The sequence below is a fragment of the Buteo buteo genome, chromosome 13, assembly GCF_964188355.1.
Source record: "Buteo buteo chromosome 13, bButBut1.hap1.1, whole genome shotgun sequence".
NCBI lineage: Eukaryota > Metazoa > Chordata > Aves > Accipitriformes > Accipitridae > Buteo > Buteo buteo.
Window position 1 is genome coordinate 30,688,569 of NC_134183.1, and position 18,162 is coordinate 30,706,730.

Genomic DNA, 18,162 nt, shown 5'->3' on the forward strand with positions numbered 1-18,162 from the left:
GCTGTTGGGGTAAGTACCTGAGCAGATGGAGAAGACATGGTTCATGGTTGGGGAAGAGGGATACTGGTTGTGATTATAATAGATACTGTTTGTCTGTCCAGTCTCCCTCCCCCATTGCTGACTTCATAGGTTGACATCCCAATTTAGAATCTCTAATCATTATCCAAAGTTTCAGAAAGTAAACAGCTAGAAAGAATCTGCTTTTGAAAAGGGAGTAATAGAAAGGATCACTAACTGTTGATCTATGAAGAATCTGTTTGGGTTTTTTTTTTTCATGTTTTCATCCTGCAAATAATACTTAAAGAGCTTCTCTGGGTTCATTCGTCTTCCCCCTGCATACCAGGCTGTATGTGTGATAATCACAGCCAGGTGGGAGTTTACTGTGGACTTAAGGACATTGTTGCTTATATTCTTACTATGAGCCCCTTATTTGCTACTGCCACTGTAGTTGTAAAAAGACAGTCTCAGGAAAACACATGATACATCTTTAACATTTGAAATAAAACTTGCTCTGTATTTGAAGTAGAGGAAGAACCACATCATATCTACTATGGCAGTCAGCTGGTGGCTCTCTCTAATTTATTGTCCGCTGTTTGGGAAACACTAGGATAGGGAAATGTGCACCATTGTTGCAATAAACTTGAAGAATTTAAATCTGTAGATAAGAAAATTCTTTCCAGGAACTGTAAGGGGAGCTGACTATTTCTACCAGCTTCTGGACTTCTTGTCTCCTTTTCGGCTTCAGAAGGAAAATCAGAGTCAAAAACCTCAGCAAACACTTAATAAAATTGAAATTTTGAAGATAGCATTTGTGTCCTGTATCAGCATTTACTGACCTGCCAAGGAACTTCTGCAGGACAGTATTTGCAAAATAATATGAATGTTCTTCCTAGGTTACAGTGATGACTACTTGCAACATACGTTACACTCCCGTTAGTAGTATTCTGTGAATGTGCAAGTGCTGTGTTGGCAATAAGAAAGTTTCTTTTTTTTGTGTGTGTGTGTGTGTGTATAGTTTTTATTCAGCTCCTGGAAAAGCTACAAAAGCAGGCTTCACTTTTTTCTGATCTTGTAATCTGTAGTGGCCTGTGGGGAGCGCACTGATGTTCCAGTCTTGTTAATGGCTTAGTGTAAGGATGTTATAAAAGTCCAGTAGGTTGTCAGTAGAAAGGCCATCAATAGAAATTTATTAAGAGTAATGCTTGAAAGCAAATTCCACTGGCCTCTGACAGTAAGCCGCTGTAACACTCTTTGATCCTGAAGGGTCTGCTGAATCTCAAGTTGAAGTCAGTGGTTTGGGTATAAAGAGCAATGAATTTTTTATTTTTGTTTTGCTGATGATTTATTAATAAATATTGCTGCAGTCTTTGGATTAATGTTTTTCTTTCATGAGCTGTATTTTAAAGGAACTTGGTTGGAAGGGCAGTCTTGTTCCATTTTGGTATAAGGAAATGCCTTGAGGTTATATTTCCCATCTGATTATTTTTGGAATGATGTAGACATTTCTTACAACGCCATAGATAGATTTGATTGCTATGTATGTGGGTAGCTCAATCTTCAGCGTGATTGGAGTACATTAAAACAGGAGGGGGAGCTCTCACCACAGCAGCAGCTGGGCAGAGTGGTGAGCAGTGCGGTACGTGGTAACAGCAAAGGCAGGAGGGGCTGCAAGAGCTACAGAGTAAGGGGAGCACTCTGAGAGACCTGAAAATGTGCCAACAACTCTCCTCCATTTCAAATTCTTCTTGGAAAGTTATCTTCATGATCCTTCAGTAGTTAAATTTGGATGTTTATGTCTCCTTTCTTGTCCTTAAACATGTGCATGCTGTGAGCCAGGACTTTGTTTCTTCGCTGGGAGAGGGTGTATTATTGCTGTATTTTATGGCAAAACCAGAAATGGATTTCAGTCTGTGTAATTTAAATAAATTAGTTTCTAGATGAATATAACATTTCCCTGAAGTTGCAAATTGGTTATTATTGACATGTTACATTTTCAATATTTTCAGATATTTTTAAATTTTTTAAAAAACACATTAAGAATAGACTGAGATGACACATCCTTCTTTGTCAGATTTCTCTGTAATCGGTCTGCAGTCCACCATTATTCTCCTAAGTGTATAGTTTAAATTACATGAGCAGTCCCTGCTGAATTTAGTTCATTCATATACTTGTAAGTACACATGCGTTTAGTTGCTTTACTGAATTGTTGACTAAAAATGCTTCTAATAAGTGTGGAGTATTGTTTAGGTCCTGTTTTCAACATGGCTTTTAGAATCAGACCAATGTGATTAAGTCAAGGTGTGTGAAACAGTGGTGTGCTGACCAGTGTGAGGTGGTGAGTTATTAGCTAATAGGAGTCTTGCATCTTCCCCTAAAGCAGAAGACTGTCTCTCATGGAATCTTTTGTTCTAGAGAGAGGTGTGTGCTTTAAATGCTCCTTTTGGGGAGAGAAGTAGCACTGAAAGCTGAATGCTCTTCCTTGTCTCTGAATTGCCATATGACTTTCTCCATTTACCAGTTTTAAAATGGTCCCTGTAATATTTTTCTTCAACAACTTACTTGAAGCAAGTGAGTTGGAGTTGTAACAGGGAGCAAAGTTTGATATTCTTTGGCCAAAAATTTCTTCATACCTCTGGGGGCAAATGCTACTGTTACTAAAGTCTCGTTTCTGGTTATGTACTTTGTTCAGTAATTTGGAAGACTTTGCTTTAGTATCATTACTTGCAGAACTGAATAACTTTTCATTTCAAGACAGAACACCAGCAGCGTTTGAATGTTTTGAGTTTGGCAAGAAAGGGCTTGTCTGTAAAACAATGAAATTGCATTGGGGAAATACAGTGCCTCTGTTCAGCTGGGGCAGGCTGAGGTACACTGCGAGCTGTTGTGAGCTGCAGCTGCATTTACCATCAAACACTGAGTTGGTGCCGATGAATGTTTTGTTTTTAGTGTCATGGAAACTGTGAGGCAAAGAATGGATATTCTATTCATCTGGGAAAATAGCAGTTCACTGCATAAAACATCAGTTGCTTCCAAAGCAGTTCTTAAAATAGACTTTGTGAATATAACCCTAAAAGTACAACAGTTTAAATCACCTCAGTACTACTTTGTTTTTCTATTAGAATATACATGTGAATTAACATAACATAGAAGGAATGAGAGTTTTAAGATACAACTGTAGCATGGAACTCCTACAATGATTCGATGTTTTACTTTACTGTGCAATTTTTAATCTAAAAATTGAGAGGTCCATACATTTCAATAGCAGTCTTAATCCTTTTTATTACCTTTCTTCAAATGGTTTGCTCAAAACGGAATAGTTTTGGTCATCATTCAGTGTCATTTACAGCTTCATGCAGCATAGCGAAAATCATAAAACTCACTGCAGAGACCAGGTATCCGCAAAGATTGTATGGAATAAATAGTGTGGGCGTTTTTTTTTTTAAATGCATGAGCATTTTTGCAGAGCCAGTATGTAAAGAATAATTAATTGAGTTAATTCAGTTGAATTGGAAAGCTTATATTTGTTTCGCTTAAATTTTAATGTTGGGGCGGGGAAATAAGTATGAGATCCGAGTGTAAGCGGTAAAGAGAAACTAATACAAAAATAGATATACAAAGTCATTCCCCCACTGTGGAAAAAAAAAAAAGGAAACTGAGAAAAGAAATTGGAGGAGCAGAAGTGATTTGACGTGAGTGACAGGAAGTTGGAGGGAAAATTGCCAGTTGCAGGATTTCAGAATCCAGGATTCTGGAATGGATGTGATACCAATTAAAAGAAGGGATGCCTCGTTGTGAGGCCTCCTTCAATGTCCAGTGAAAGCAGTGGGAATCTTCCTGTTGACTGTATTGTTACCTAGCTTAGTTTTGTTTGTTTCATTGTTTGTTTGTTAGTGGGGGTTTTGTTTGTTCCGGTTTTTGTTGTTGTTGTTTTAATTGGGGGATCCAAAATTGCATGCAATATTTTAGATATGGTGTAATGAGTGCTGAGTAGATGTGGATAATCACTCCCACCTGCTGTCTCATGTGCAGCTTGCCTTTCAAGACCACCGGTCCTTCTTAGCAGACTTGGTCCCCAACCTGCACCGTTACAAGGTGTTAGTCTATCCCAGGTGCAGGACTTTACTTTTGTTATGGTTGAATTTTATGAGGTTCCTGTTGGCCCAATCATCTAGGTTGTCTACGTTCCTCTGAATGGTGATCCTGCCTTCAAGTATACTAACTGCATCTCCCAAATTGGGGTCTTTTGCAAACTTTTTTAGGGTGCACTCTGTCGTCTTCTCCATGCTACTGATAAAGACATTAAGCAGGACAAAATTATAGATGCAGGGAGATTGATATGTTTAGGTTGAAAAGCAACTGCATGAGAAGTAAAATAGGTGCTTGAGATGCTGAGGCTTAGATGAGTAACTCAAGAGAGAGCAGGATCAAGAAAAGCCTTTTTTATAAGTGTTTATGACTGTTTAGTATCAAGGAGTAATATGTAGTTGAGAGCTTACAGCAGAGATAAGGGCTTGATATGAAATGGGAAAGTCTTTGAAATTAATCCTAGTTTGTGTATAAAAGGCTCTTATAATAATAGGCAAGCTCCACAGTTCCCATTCTCTAGTGTAGGGAATTGAAGTACAAGCAGGTAAAATAGATAAAAAGATACAAAGTCCACGTTATTTTTACTTTCACTCTTTAATACTGTTTAGGCTTAGAAGGAGGATTTTTCACTTTGCAATACTTTCAGGTACTGTAACCATGTGTTTGTAACCCCAGCGGTAGATATTTGGGCTTTCCTATTCAATGCCTGGGGAGATTCCCTGTGGGATTTGCAAAGGCTGGTGTGCCTCTTGCAGAGCTGCTGAGACTGGCCAACAGGAAAGGTCAGGGTAATAGTGGACCACAAAGTTTCCATAACTGCTACCTTCCTGCCTAGGATAAATCTAGTTAAAGAACAGGAGGCTGTAGGGCCTTGTCTCAGTCCTGCAGGCATCTTTTTGCACTTGCCTGAATAAAAAGGCAGCTTGCTTTCTTACATGCAGTTCACAGTGCTCCACATCAGTGACCTGTCTTCAGTTGTTTCAATCTGCCAACAAGCTCTGAATTTCCAGTAACACATTTAGATTGCCAACTTGATGATTTAAAAGGGAAAAAAAAAAAAAAAAAAAAAAGACTAAATCTAGGGGCAAGTTTTGAGTCATGTTGATGTCATGGAAAAATATTCAGTGATGATCCTCTGCTTATAGTTGCATTTTAAAACCTTGTCTGGTGCCTGGCTTTTACTCCCTTAATGCATTATAATTTTAAAAGAGTAATTAGATTATTCCTTTAAATCATTCTTTTAAAAGTCATCCAGTTTTTTTGTCAAAGGCACGTACCTTATAAGAGTTGGCTACATTGATAGTGTACTCTGCCAGCTTACAGTTTAAAAAGACACCTTCCCCACAAATTCAGGTTGACTAGCATTATCATTAACCTACTTAATCCTTTATTTATAAAATTCTATTTTGGTGTTTTCATTATTTATGATTTGCTATCAGAGGAATAAATTATTTGTGTAATCCTATTTGCTTATTTTAAATATTGTACAAAATGAACTTTCTTCCAGAGATCTTGCACTTCCTGAGTATTCTAAGATTAAGTAAAAATCAGTGTTAATATCTGAGAAAACAACTTGGTTTATATGTATATTAAAAATATATGTCTTTTTTTTTTTAAACCTTTTGGAGTCAGGTTACCTAGACCTGCTGATACAAAAGTGCAGAATGTTAGCAATTGCTTTTACATCTTCCTTGCTGTTGAAATATTTCATCATTCTTACTCATGTTATCATTTCTATGAAATAATTACCAACATTGCCATTTTCCTCATCTGCTTTAGGTCATTTAAAGCAGCATAGTGATACCTCTGGAAAGAATGGGTAGCCAAGCAGAGAGGCAGTATTTATTGATATATGAAGTTTTATTCTTTAGTTCATTGTACAGCACACCATGTTCCTTGGTGTTTTACATTCACCTTGACTATGTCTGGACCTGGGATGTTATTGTTAACGTTTCTTCAGTCATGTTCCCACGACTGTTATGATCTCTTATGAAGATTTTTTTTTTCTTTATCAAGAATGCCACTTGTCTCACCTCTCAAAATAAACAGTTAATGTGTCTTTTCCTTTGCAATGGTTTTGGGGTTTTTTTGGGGGGGGGGTGGAATATGACTGTAGAAGAAAACCAGTATTCATCCTTCAGGTGCCTTTGCAGTAAGGTAGCAGTTTTCATAAATGTATGGAGACATGGGGTACATACAGATGAGGGGATGGTTTAGAGAGATCTATGTTTTTGAGTGGTTTTTTAGTAGATAGCTAGAAGTCCATCCTCTGTGTAGCTCCAATACCAGTTTGCCTTTCTGCAACACAGTGATGCTTTCTTGTGCAATTATCTTCAATGTTTCGGGGCTTGGTAGGATTGCTTTCAATTTCTGGACAATCTAAAGTCCCTTACTGTAAATACTGGTTTTATACTGAAATAAGAGCACCTATTTTAAGCTCTTAGCATTTTAGGTGCTTTGTATTAATTTAGACTATTTAACTATTTTTAATGGGGTTTTTGTTTTGCCTTCTTTTGGCTTGGTGTGCTTGCATACAGTGCATGTGAATAGTTAGGAGTTTTCAGCCCCTGAACAGGAGATGGCTCCTTTCAGGCACTGTCTTGTGAGGATTTCCCCTCCTGTTTTAACAGATAATTTGGTTACTCTGTGGTGTCCGCAGAAATTGTTCTCCTGAAGCAGTAATACTGGGAAAACACTTAACATGTTTTGTTTTCTTCTGAAATCTGTTTTAGCTTCTAATGGGGTTTTGGTGTTTGGTTTTCTGTGTTTTGTTTTGGGTGTGTTTTGTGGGTTTTTTTGTTTATTTGTTTGTTCATTCAGTCTAACAGCTACTGCTAGTCTGGAGACCACAGTTTGGGAATACCTGATTTGCAAACTTCTATTTCTGTGCGATTGGGTTGGCTGTATTGCCTGTGAAGGGTGAAGCTTGAATAAATTATGCAAGTCATCCAAATGAGAACTGTCAAAACTTTTGTACAACAGAGTACAACTGTAATTATTTTTAAGATTTTATATAATTATATATATATTTTTTAAAAAAGTAGTTTAGCAATTTGTAGTAAGTAGTGTCACCAAAATAATCTTTTAATTGGAAACAGGTGTAACATTCTGTTGTAAAGTGTGGATTCTCTATTAATTTCCAATTATAAAAACCTCTTGACTTCAGACTTAAGAATGTACTTGATGTTCAAAGTCACTGATGGGAGCTGAGTAATGTTTGTCCTTAGATCTGGGACAAATTCCTCACCAGGAGAGCAAGGGATGCTTTTCAAGTTAGTTGTAAGTAGCAACTTTGTTAGTTGCTTGAAAATTTTAACTGAATCCCTTGGGGATGAGATGAGGAAGATGGCAAAGGGAGAAATATTTTAATAGTCAAAGGGAAGACACTTGGATACTCTAGAAATGCATGGGGTGGATAAGTGAGGTGGGTAAATGCATGCAATAAAATGCCTTCTTGTCACCAGTGTGGAATGTGTGTGTGGTGTATTCATATGCATACTCAGTTTGGTTATTGTCTTCTGGATATTGTACATCCCCGATTTCCCTCATTTTTAGTATATTTTTAGTGTAGTAATTTTTAGTGTGTTTCTCCCACTGGATGTTCTGTCTACGTTTAGCACACAATAACGGGTTAATAGAGTGGTAATGTTATTTATGGTAAGGTTAGCCTAGGGTAGACGTAGTAGTGGAGAATTGAAACTAAATACACTAAACAGCTATTCAAGAATTATTTGGTTCACGGGTACTTGCCCACATATGCTTGGGGGAGGAGGAGAAGAAAGGTCTTTCTTCATCTAAGAGATTTGTACTCCCTCTTTTCTCCTTGCCTTCAGTTATTCATGTGCATCTTCCTGCTGAGACTTCAGTCCCTTTTAGCCTTGCAAACATTTGATTTGTTACTTAGTGCAGTATAAGCCTGGTAAGTGGAGGGACAGGAATAGTACTGAGGAAGTAGCCTTCATGGATCAGCCATTGATGGAATAGAAATGTTCTTGGTTTGACATGAGCATATAAATTACAAGTTCATAGGGTCAATCCAAATATAATGTGGAATTTAGTCCACCCCTACCTCCTGTGTATTTGAAGTACATAAAGAGCATTAATAAATTGTTTTTATAGCACAAGATCTGTGCAGTGCTCTGCAAACTGACAAAATATTCCATCTTTTCTTAGAAGTACTTACAAATCAGTGGGATGAAAGTGTCAAAGGCATGTCTTTGGGAAGCAGGTTCTTTAATACCACTTCACGCACTGACATTATTTCTTTTTAAAATATTGTATTAAAGAAGTTGTGAGAAATCCCTTGACTTCTGTGTTTAACATCTTAATGTACTCTTTAGATCTATTGCTTGGTCAGTGCAATCAGTAGAATTCTTACAGTGAAAGACACCTGCAAATCCCCACACAACTCTAAGTATAAAAGGACTTCTGAACTTTTCTAATCTTTGGAAAGCACAATGAAAAAAAAGTTTTTCTCCAGATGATCCTGTCCAAATGTCAACAAAAGCAATAATTCAGTATTTGTTGTCTAAAGCATCATTCCTAAATTGCAACAGTTATAATGGGAAGTTGATTCCAGTTAATTCCAGGTTCAGAATTTCCACATTTTGCATCATTTACATATGAAAAACAGTTCTTGCTCCAAATAAGACAAATAAGTACTAGGGCTAGATAGCAGAAGTATAATGCTATCTTACAAATGAGAATTTATGGCATGGAGAATTCTGGCAGACCTGAGACTGGACAGTTAAATCCCATAAATCTCATTCAAAATCATAATCTTTTACTTCTTGCAGATTATTAGAGTTCTTGTAGGATCATGGTGTTTCAGAATTTTGAGCAAAGAAGTAGGGGGCAAATTTGTAGTATTAAAATCAAGCTTTGCTAAACCTTTTCTTCTCCTGTCTGGGAAAATTGGTTTTAGAAGATGGCACAGTTGGGGGGGGAATACCTAAAAGAATGTTGGTGTTTGGGGTTTTTTTTTTCCCATTAGTCACAGTCTGTACATACCATTTCCTTATCTGTTTTTCAAGAACACATAGGACAACATTCTTATGATTACCTGTATAGACTGCATTGCTGATCATCACTTGGGCATGGCATTCCTGGTTAAATATGTTTGTATTTTTTTTCTTTTGTTCTGTTACTTTATAACAAAATTTTCCAGTAATGTGATTTTGTTAGGTATGAATCGCTTATTAATCTTAAAGTTCAAAATTTGGTTTAGGAGTTTGCAGACAATTCATGGTATGTAGGTTTGACTGCTTTATTAAAAGATAAGACAGTGTCGATAAGTTTGCAAGACTTCAAGGGTTATTGATTGGGAAGCTGCTTGCAGTCAGAAGACGACTGAGCTAAGATGGAGCGTATGGTGAGATAAAGGCTAGGTTGGGAAAGTGATTACAACTGGGGACCTGCTAATCACTGACCTCTGTAGGGATCCTGTAGTTTATCACTAATCTCACTTGCACTTGGCATTTTCCTGTGTTGCTGCTTCATTGTTCGTAGCTGAGTGAGTAATTTGGCTTGGGATGAACAGGAGGAGGGTGCTGCAAGTCCAGCAGCTGCACTTCTTGGCACTGGCTTGTTAAACATCCTCAGTGTAGCCAGCAGCGTGCTTGGCACATGTTAGCCAATAATACTTAAACAAATTGTTGTGAAGAGAATAGGAGGTCATTTGTTTTATGCACTTTCTTCAAATTGTGTTGCTTCTCTGTTTCATTTCCATGTGTTTTGGTCACCATTATTAAAAGGAAAAACGTGCGTAATATTTTTACATGTATTCACAATATATACACGGGTATTATGTACCTTTAAAATATTAGAGGTAAGATTGTAGGTATAAGACAGATATTAAAACTGTGACAGCCTGTATTAATGAGTAGGCCTATACAGCAGTAGAAGAGGAAGAAATTATTCCTCCGGTGCTTTGGGAAATGTCTAGATATGTAGTAAAACTTTTATGGCTGCATGTGTCAGTCAGTCTTGCCTCTAAGAAGGCGGCAGCACACCAAATCCAAGGAGAAGAGCTGGTTTTCCATTTTAATCAAATGTAAATTTTTTTTCACTGTACTGAATAATTGCTGAATAAGAATTTTTAACATCAACAAAATTTGAAAAAGTAACGAATGGACCTGTACTGGAGGCAGCAAGGATGTTATTCTATAAAATTTGCGTACTTTCTTTCTACTTTGTGATAAGTTGGAAAGTGATATTAAGAGTTGTAGAAGAATGTTTACTTTGTTGGATGTTTTTCTTGCATTATCCACATGCACCTGTAAGTATAGCTTGTGCAGCTTGTTCCTTGTCGTATTGGGTCTGCATATTGAAAAATTATTTGAATGTGTTAATTCTGTGGATAACAGAGACGGGTATTTTGTTGCTGGATACTTTGTTACTGCATGTGGATGGGGAGAAAACAGTATAAAAATTGACTGCTAGCCACATCTACCGACACCAGTTTAATAACTTTTTAAATTCTCAAAGGTATCACCAATGTTTTGTTATAAACTAACTTTTGGGTAGGCTATCTGTTGTGACTGGTTAACAGTGTTATCAATGATGAAATGATGATTAGGAACTGTAAAAACATGCTTCAAGATTCACTGAAAGATGATTCTCTGTGCAAGTAGGGCAGACATACTTCATGTCTGACAAACAGAGCAGCTGCCAGCTGTGGTCACTGTGGTATTCATACTGGGTGATAAATATTGCTTCATTAAAAAAATGTTGGTGCTTTCCATATTGCCAACCAAATAAATTTTTATCAATGCATAGAAAGATCTTTAGTTTGTAAAGGGTTAATTCTGTGGGAATTGAAGTAATTTTTGGAGTTATGTTCTGTCATCCTCTCATAAACCAAGCATTATCTAGAAGCAGTGGGAAAAGGCTGTTTTACTACTGGCAGGCATTTATAGCACATTCATTGAAGTAGTCCTCAACTACTGAGTTAATGTAGTGCTGTTTTCAGCTCACTATCACTTTGCATCTTGCTGTTTCGGTTCATTCTGTATTAAGAGTATTTAGGCTGCACAGCTGTTATACAGATAGATTTATTATGGAATACAATTCCTTGTGTAGTATTCAAAAGCTATATTAAGTTGTGAGCATATCACATTTAGACAAGCAGTTGCAAGAGAAAAATAATTATTTACTAAATGCTTATTAAAGTTGAATTGGTACAGAATGTTTCAAGGTTTTAAGTTTATGAAGTTAGGAAGTACTTGCGGTTCAAAATGCTTGGTGGGATTTCCTTGGCTGAGTTTCTTTTAACTCTGTAGTCCTTGGGCTTTAAGCCTGTTAGACAGCAACTAGGTCATTAAAGTTTTTGTTGATGAAAACATGTGAAACTTACTTAAAAAAAACCAAACCAAACCAAAACTTATTCCAAGTTATTAAAAGATTCAAATGCCTTGTGAGTTGATCAGTGCAGATTTAACATTATGTATATATCCAACTCAATCATTTTATTTTAGTGTGGCCAGCAGGAGCAGGGAGGTGATTGTTCCCCTGTATTTGGCACTGGTGAGGCTGCACCTGTGTTCAGTTTTGGGCCCCTCACTATAGGAAAGACATTGAGGTGTTGGAGCATGTCGGAGAAGGGCAACCAAGCTGGTGAGGAGCCTGGAGCACAAGTCTTATGAGGAGCGGCTGAGGGAACTGGAGTTGTTTAGTCCGGAGAAAAGGAGGCTGAGGGGAGACCTTATCGCTCTCTGCAATTACCTGAAAGGGGGTTGTAGTGAGGTGGGCGCTGGTCTCTTCTGTCAGGTGGCTGGAGATAGAACGAGAGGAAATGGCCTCAAGTTGAGGCAGGGGAGGTTTAGTTTGAATATTAGGAAAAAATTCTTTACTGAAAGGGTTGTCAGGCATTGGAATGGGCTGCCCAGGGAAGTGGTGGAGTCACCATCCCTGGAGGTATTCAAAAAGCATGTAGACAAGGCACTTCAGGACATGGTTTAGTGGGCATGGATGATGGCTGGACTCGATGATCTTGAAGGTCTTTTCCAACCTAAATGATTCTATGATTTTTAAGTGTCCATTGCTTTAGTTCAAATCCATTTGGAAGACAAAACTCTGGGATATAGAGCCACTGAAATATAACCTGAAGAAAGTTTTCCATGATGCTACTTTGTAAGTAAGGCATAGATTTGTTTCTAAAAAAACAGCATATAACTTTTGAAACATGAGTCAGGAGGTACATGATAAAGGTGATCAAGGAGCTGATGATTCACAATTGCTTTGTGTAGGAAGTCCTTCTGCACAGGTCTGATGGGAAGTGTTGGGACTGAGAAAACTGGCTAAAGTTGCTTTACTTCTCATGAATATTTTGTGAAAATAACATAGGATCTGAAGAGGAAATAAATTTCACTTTGTCATTACTTTACCTTGCCAGCTGGTATGTCTACACACTACCTTACAGCCATGTTTACACAAACCTGTGCAAATGAAAACATTCAATGAGGATTTTGTCATTTAATAGTGTGTTTGCATACCCCTCTCCTTCCAATTAATGTTGGGTGCTGTAGTGAGTTTCCTCATGTCTCCTTAATGCTGAGCATTAATGTTTCTGAATTTCCAGTTATAACAAAAAAAGATAATATTTCCATCTGTGTAGTGAGCACTGACTGAGACAAGACCCTCTTGACAGAGGGTGGAGAGGGCATGATCAGACAGAGGGTATCACATACTCAACAGCAGATCTTGTGGGGTAAACCTGCAAGACATTTCAGGGTCTGCTTTGGCTTTCAGTGTCACTGTATTTCTGACGTTTGCATGCTCATAAGCACTCATATTCCAATAAGTTTGTTTTTTACAGTAACCTCTACATTTTTATGCTCTTCTGTCAATCTGTAGAGAATCTAAGTAATTAAGAAAGGTATTTGATAAGCTAAAAACCACCGAAGGCATTCTGCTTTGATATATTTGGCTATGTGTTTGAACTTTATTGGATGCCAGAGACTGCCGGAGCATTGATCAGACATTATGTATGGGACCTACCTATTTGTTAAACCAATGAGGAAGTCTTCTCAAACTTGACATTACCCGCCTTTCAAGTACTTGACTCACTTACTACATGGAGTAGTTGATAAGTATTTTCTCTTTCTTTTGATAAGTAAACACTACCCATGATGTTTTCTTACAAGGCTTTAAATAGTGAGAATAGCATTGTGCCTAGACTGGAGCAGCTGAAGTGTGTTGAAATAACAGGCGATTTGTAGTCAATACTCTTTCACTTTTCCATTGTGTTGATAGTGAAACCATCACGTGATACTGCCAGACAGCAGGATGCTGGGAAACCTTTCAGTGTAGTGTCCGTGAAGCTCCAGGGCCTGTTGATGGAGTCCTTCCTCTTCTCTCACGAGCAGTGTAACAGATGTGCTCTAGCGGTGCCTGGGACAGCTCATCTTCTCTCTCCCGTCCTTCTGCTATGTGAATGTGAAGATCGTGCTGCTCGCACAGTGCTCCAGTCTTGAAAAAGGCACAACAGCGTGTGCTTCCACAGTACAAGACAGAACCAGGAACAGGACTCGTGTGTGGGCTCAATGTGTGTTTCTGTAGTGTGTGCCTGTTGATTTTTTTGTTGTTGTTTAAAAATGTGTACCTTTGACACTACTGCAGGTTTGAGAGTTGTATCTGAGTGTTTGCCCTGGGAATGTGTTTGGGAGATTCTCTATACAAAAGGCACCGTCTTGTACTTGATCCTAGGTTGCTTTCCAAACCCTTCATTGAAAAGCCTGGCCATTAGAACACAGGTTAAATATTAAGTTAATCCAGTTCTAATTCTTGATAAATATTTAGGCAGTGCAATGTCAGGCAGCCTTGACTTTTCTCATTCATTTCTTAGAACCAAATTTAGTATAGATTGGGCTAGCCTAGTCAGCTTTTTTCCTTTAGTATGAACCTGCCAAACTTTTTAAGTGATAACATTTAAATAACATGATTTTATGCATTCTTATCTAACAGTTTTTTGCTTGCTACACAAACCATAATTTAAATCATAATTTTTCTAGTCTCTGTAATTGACTCTTGTACAAATATTTGTTTTAAAGCCTGCCTGAAATACTGCATACTTCAGTCGAAGTTGTTTATTATGTGGTGTAAGATTCTCATTTTCTGGAAAGAAAATGCTGAGTCTGGTTTAATATGAACAGCATGATTCATCCTACTTCATATAATTTTGCATGCTAGGTATTTTATTTGCTTGGTGCCCAATAGCTGTTAGAGGCAAATTGCTTCAGCAGAAAAATGTTAACTTTCTTCCTCCCTTTGTTACAGCAGAGCTGCCATTTTTCAAGCAGACTATGGTTGACTGGACTACCCATAGTTATCAGGATGATAATCTTGCAGAGATATTTTTCCAAGAGATTCAAACTTCCTCTTCCTCTCTGCTCATACAAGATGCACTTTTTAAATGAACAATAAGCATACTTTAGTTTTTCCTCTTACAAAATGACATTTAGGGATTTTTGGTAATAAGAGGAAAAAAAAAGAAAAACCAAAGGAAGTACTGTTTTAGAAGTGCAATTGCAATAGCATGGAGCTATTTGTCACTGAAATGGGAATGTATAAGAAAGGCTACTTTTTCTTCTTATGAGGGCTGGATGACACATGCATTGTTTACAAAAGGGAATGCCTGGTTGTACAAGATGACATTCATTTTCAAATAGATAGGCATCATGGCTTATTACTGCTTACCTTTGGATAATACTCTGAGTGGTGTTATGGGGTGTTTCATAGTTATAACTGTGTCATAACTGGGGCAGGCATAGGCACTTGGTGTTTTGTTATGCACATACTTGATAACTGTCTGATTCTTGACATTGTTCAGCAGAGACTTCAAGATTTTTTTAAAAAAGTTGCTTGATAAACTTCTGAGCCTTACTGGAGAACTTTCACACTAAGTTTTAATATATGAACATGCCAGTTTGGTGGCATAACCAACAAATACAGCACTAAGTAGTTTTTCTGGAATTGACAAATATATTGCTACTGTCTTGTGACCTCAGATAGCAACATCAGAGAACAACCACTCTGCATAAGGCACTATATTCAGTATGTGCTACCTACAGGCAAATATTGTATATATGGTAGAAGAGAGAAGTCTGTTTTGCTGTCTTGACCAGTTGTATTGCTTGAGTTTTGTACCCAACTGGAATGTACATGAGATGAAAGGATTTTTAAGGATTTAAGGGATGAGTGTCAAGAGCTGAATGATTCAGCCACGGTTTAAGTTTGGTGTGGGTTTTCTTGTTGTTCTGAATTGAAGTTTTTGTTCACTTTTCATGTTGCTTTGTTGGTTTTATTTTACTGCTTAGTATATTCATTTTCTAAGATGATACCAGCTATGTGTTAGTTTCATGTAGGAAGGAGAAATGTCTGAAGGTGTCTCTACCTTTGCTTATTGATAATGAAAGTGAAGCTGGACCTTTACCCTTTTTATGTAAACATACTGATAGGGATATTTTATAACAATAAAAAATCGCAGTAGTTCTTTTTTACTGATTGGTTATGTAGGAAATGGGATTAGGTATGTCATCTATTACAGTAGTGCTGTTTGAGTGTGTTAAACACAGATGTATAAAAGCCACTTTTATTCATGCAGCTTAGTTTTTATAAGTTCACTATGATGCTAACAGATTTTCTGAATTGCATTTATAAGGACAACTGATACAAATATCTAGCAGATTTTAAAAAGAACCTAATTTCCAATGTCTTTCTTTTATAGGAAAAACCTCAGATAGAGGTCCATTTCCATTGTATGGTAGAGATACGGGGTTACCAGGCTGTCAAGTAAGTATAGTGATGATTGAAAGCAAATGGCATAATCTTAACTAAAATTTAGTTTAAGTTACTTGAATGTGTCAGGCTACCAAACATAACAAACAAGAATGTCTTCCACAATTTGCAGAATAAATTTTCTGGGTTCTGTGTGGTCAAGTTGCCTTGCACTTGCATACATCTGCTTAGAGGGGATACTTTTGCTATGTGCAAGTAGAACTGGTTCTGTAGCTCATGAGCGCGAAGTCCTAAGTTTTTAGTAAAAGTGAGGTTGTTACTAGTCTGAACATATTAAGCAATGTGCTTCAGTTGTGTGTATCACGTCTTTCCTACAGATCATTGTGAAATTAGTTTTCTTATTCTTTGTAGTTATTTGTTCCTCTCCCCAAGTCTGCAAACAGAATTGTAGACCAGTACTGACTGAACATCAGGATTAGTCTGTGAAACGCACATTTTTCACATATAATGGGTCAAAAAATACCAGTAATTGGTGAATATAGTTTGTTAGTTAACTGTTACTCCTGGTGGAGATCATGTGCATTTTTAAAGGAAAACTGTTACTACGCTTTCAATGTTTAACAATTAGGTTATCCAGTATAATACTGTATTATTTTGTGGGCTTGATAATACATTTTTTAATTACGAAAACTTTCTTTTTATGTCTCTAAATCTTCATTTTAGAGTGATTTTTTTTTCCATGTTATTTCTAATAAGCGGCATTAAGAATACTCCACTGAACATTGTTTAAGTCTGTTTTGAATGTACAGGAGGTTTGAGTGTATAAAAAGTATGTTTAGCATTTGATTACACTCAGTATTTGTTGACAGAGATTTAAATAAAAATATATAATGTTTTTAATTCTAAGAAATTAATTTGTTATGCTTGTTTTCTCAAAGAGGAATCTTTTTTTAATTTTACTGTCAGTAGACTATTTGCTTTGAACTGATATTTTTAGGAACATCTCTCCTGGAGGATAAAACTTCGCATGTGAGTTTGACATCTTGGTTTTGAGTCTTTTAACCAGTAGTTTGGGAAGTGTGAATGGGCAGCACCATGTGGCAATGCAGTCCTAACATCACTTCCCCTATTAAGAAAGGATCATTCTCACAGTCTTACTACTTCTCTGCAACACAGATGTGACAAACAAAGACCATTTGTAATTGTAGGGGTGAGCTTTCAGTAATATTCTCACAAAAAGCAGTATACCTCTTTAAGTTCATGTTATGGACTTCACATCATTGCCAGTCTAGACAGTAGAACATTGTATTAGTGTTATTACTATTGTTCAAATAACTCCGTAGGTACTGTATTTAAATATAATAACTTAAACTTGATGTTAGTTTGGAAGCAAATTAATTTCCACATTACTCTTTCATTAAGTTGATGTTCTGTGTCGGAAAATGGGTTTCTGTTAACTTTATGTAAAATTCTATTTTGCTTTGCAGTAATGAATGTAATTTTTGTTGTTTGGCTTCTCACTTGGGAAAATACTTTTATATCTCCTAATTGTTTATACCTGGTACCATTTAATATTAATTTTTTTTACATGTAGGTATTTTAAAGCTAAAATCTTATACATATTTGTTTCTATTAACATCACTTCTAATACAGTTTATTCCTTTGATAAGCTTCCTACTATTTCTTCTCCCACAGTTTCTTCCTTCTTAAACATTTTTAGTTTATGTGGAAAAATGTTATTGTAGGTAAATCTGTTTTGGTTTTATATTCAGGGTAATAGAAAATGATCATAGAGTTAACTTTCAATTAAATTTTAATTCAATTTAAATTTATGTGATAAGTTACACTTTGTACTTTAATTTGGTCTTATCAGTTAAATCTGACAGCGTTTGAAATCATTTGCTAGCTTGGAACATGGTGGGATTTCTGAATCTTTTGGGGTTTTTTTTGTATTTTTCATAAATCCATGGCAGTGCCTGAAATAAGCTCTCATTGTAGCTGCAGTGTTTGAAAGCTATCATAGAGAAGGTCAAAAGTGATCCTGAGAGGTCATTTTGACAATCTGAATGAAGAATTGGCTGCATTGTCTCTGACAGATGCTCATATAGTCAATTCTTAAAAACCTCTAGAGATGGAGGAGACTGCATGACCACACTGAGTTTTGTTTTCCATTACTTAAATGTACTTACTCTTAAAAAGATTCCCTGATGCCTTATCTAAATATCATTGTAATTAAAGCATCTAACTGTTGTCTTACAGACAGTGGGCACAGAGAAGAATCTATAATCTTTTAAGTCTGTAGAGGCTGGAAATGCAGTAGATTATTAAGATGATAAGGAG

At 36.8% G+C, this 18,162-nt stretch overlaps 1 protein-coding gene across 8 annotated transcripts in view; it reads left to right on the forward strand.

Annotated features, from left to right (window-relative positions):
* Positions 1 to 18,162, forward strand: part of TCF12 (transcription factor 12) — a 174,947-nt gene that overhangs the window by 84,170 nt on the left and 72,615 nt on the right. For all 8 annotated transcript variants that reach the window (XM_075045357.1, XM_075045358.1, XM_075045360.1 and 5 more), the window contains one exon: positions 15,812 to 15,876. In XM_075045357.1, the coding sequence (XP_074901458.1) occupies positions 15,812 to 15,876 (65 nt within the window). The remainder of the gene's footprint in view (positions 1 to 15,811; positions 15,877 to 18,162) is intronic.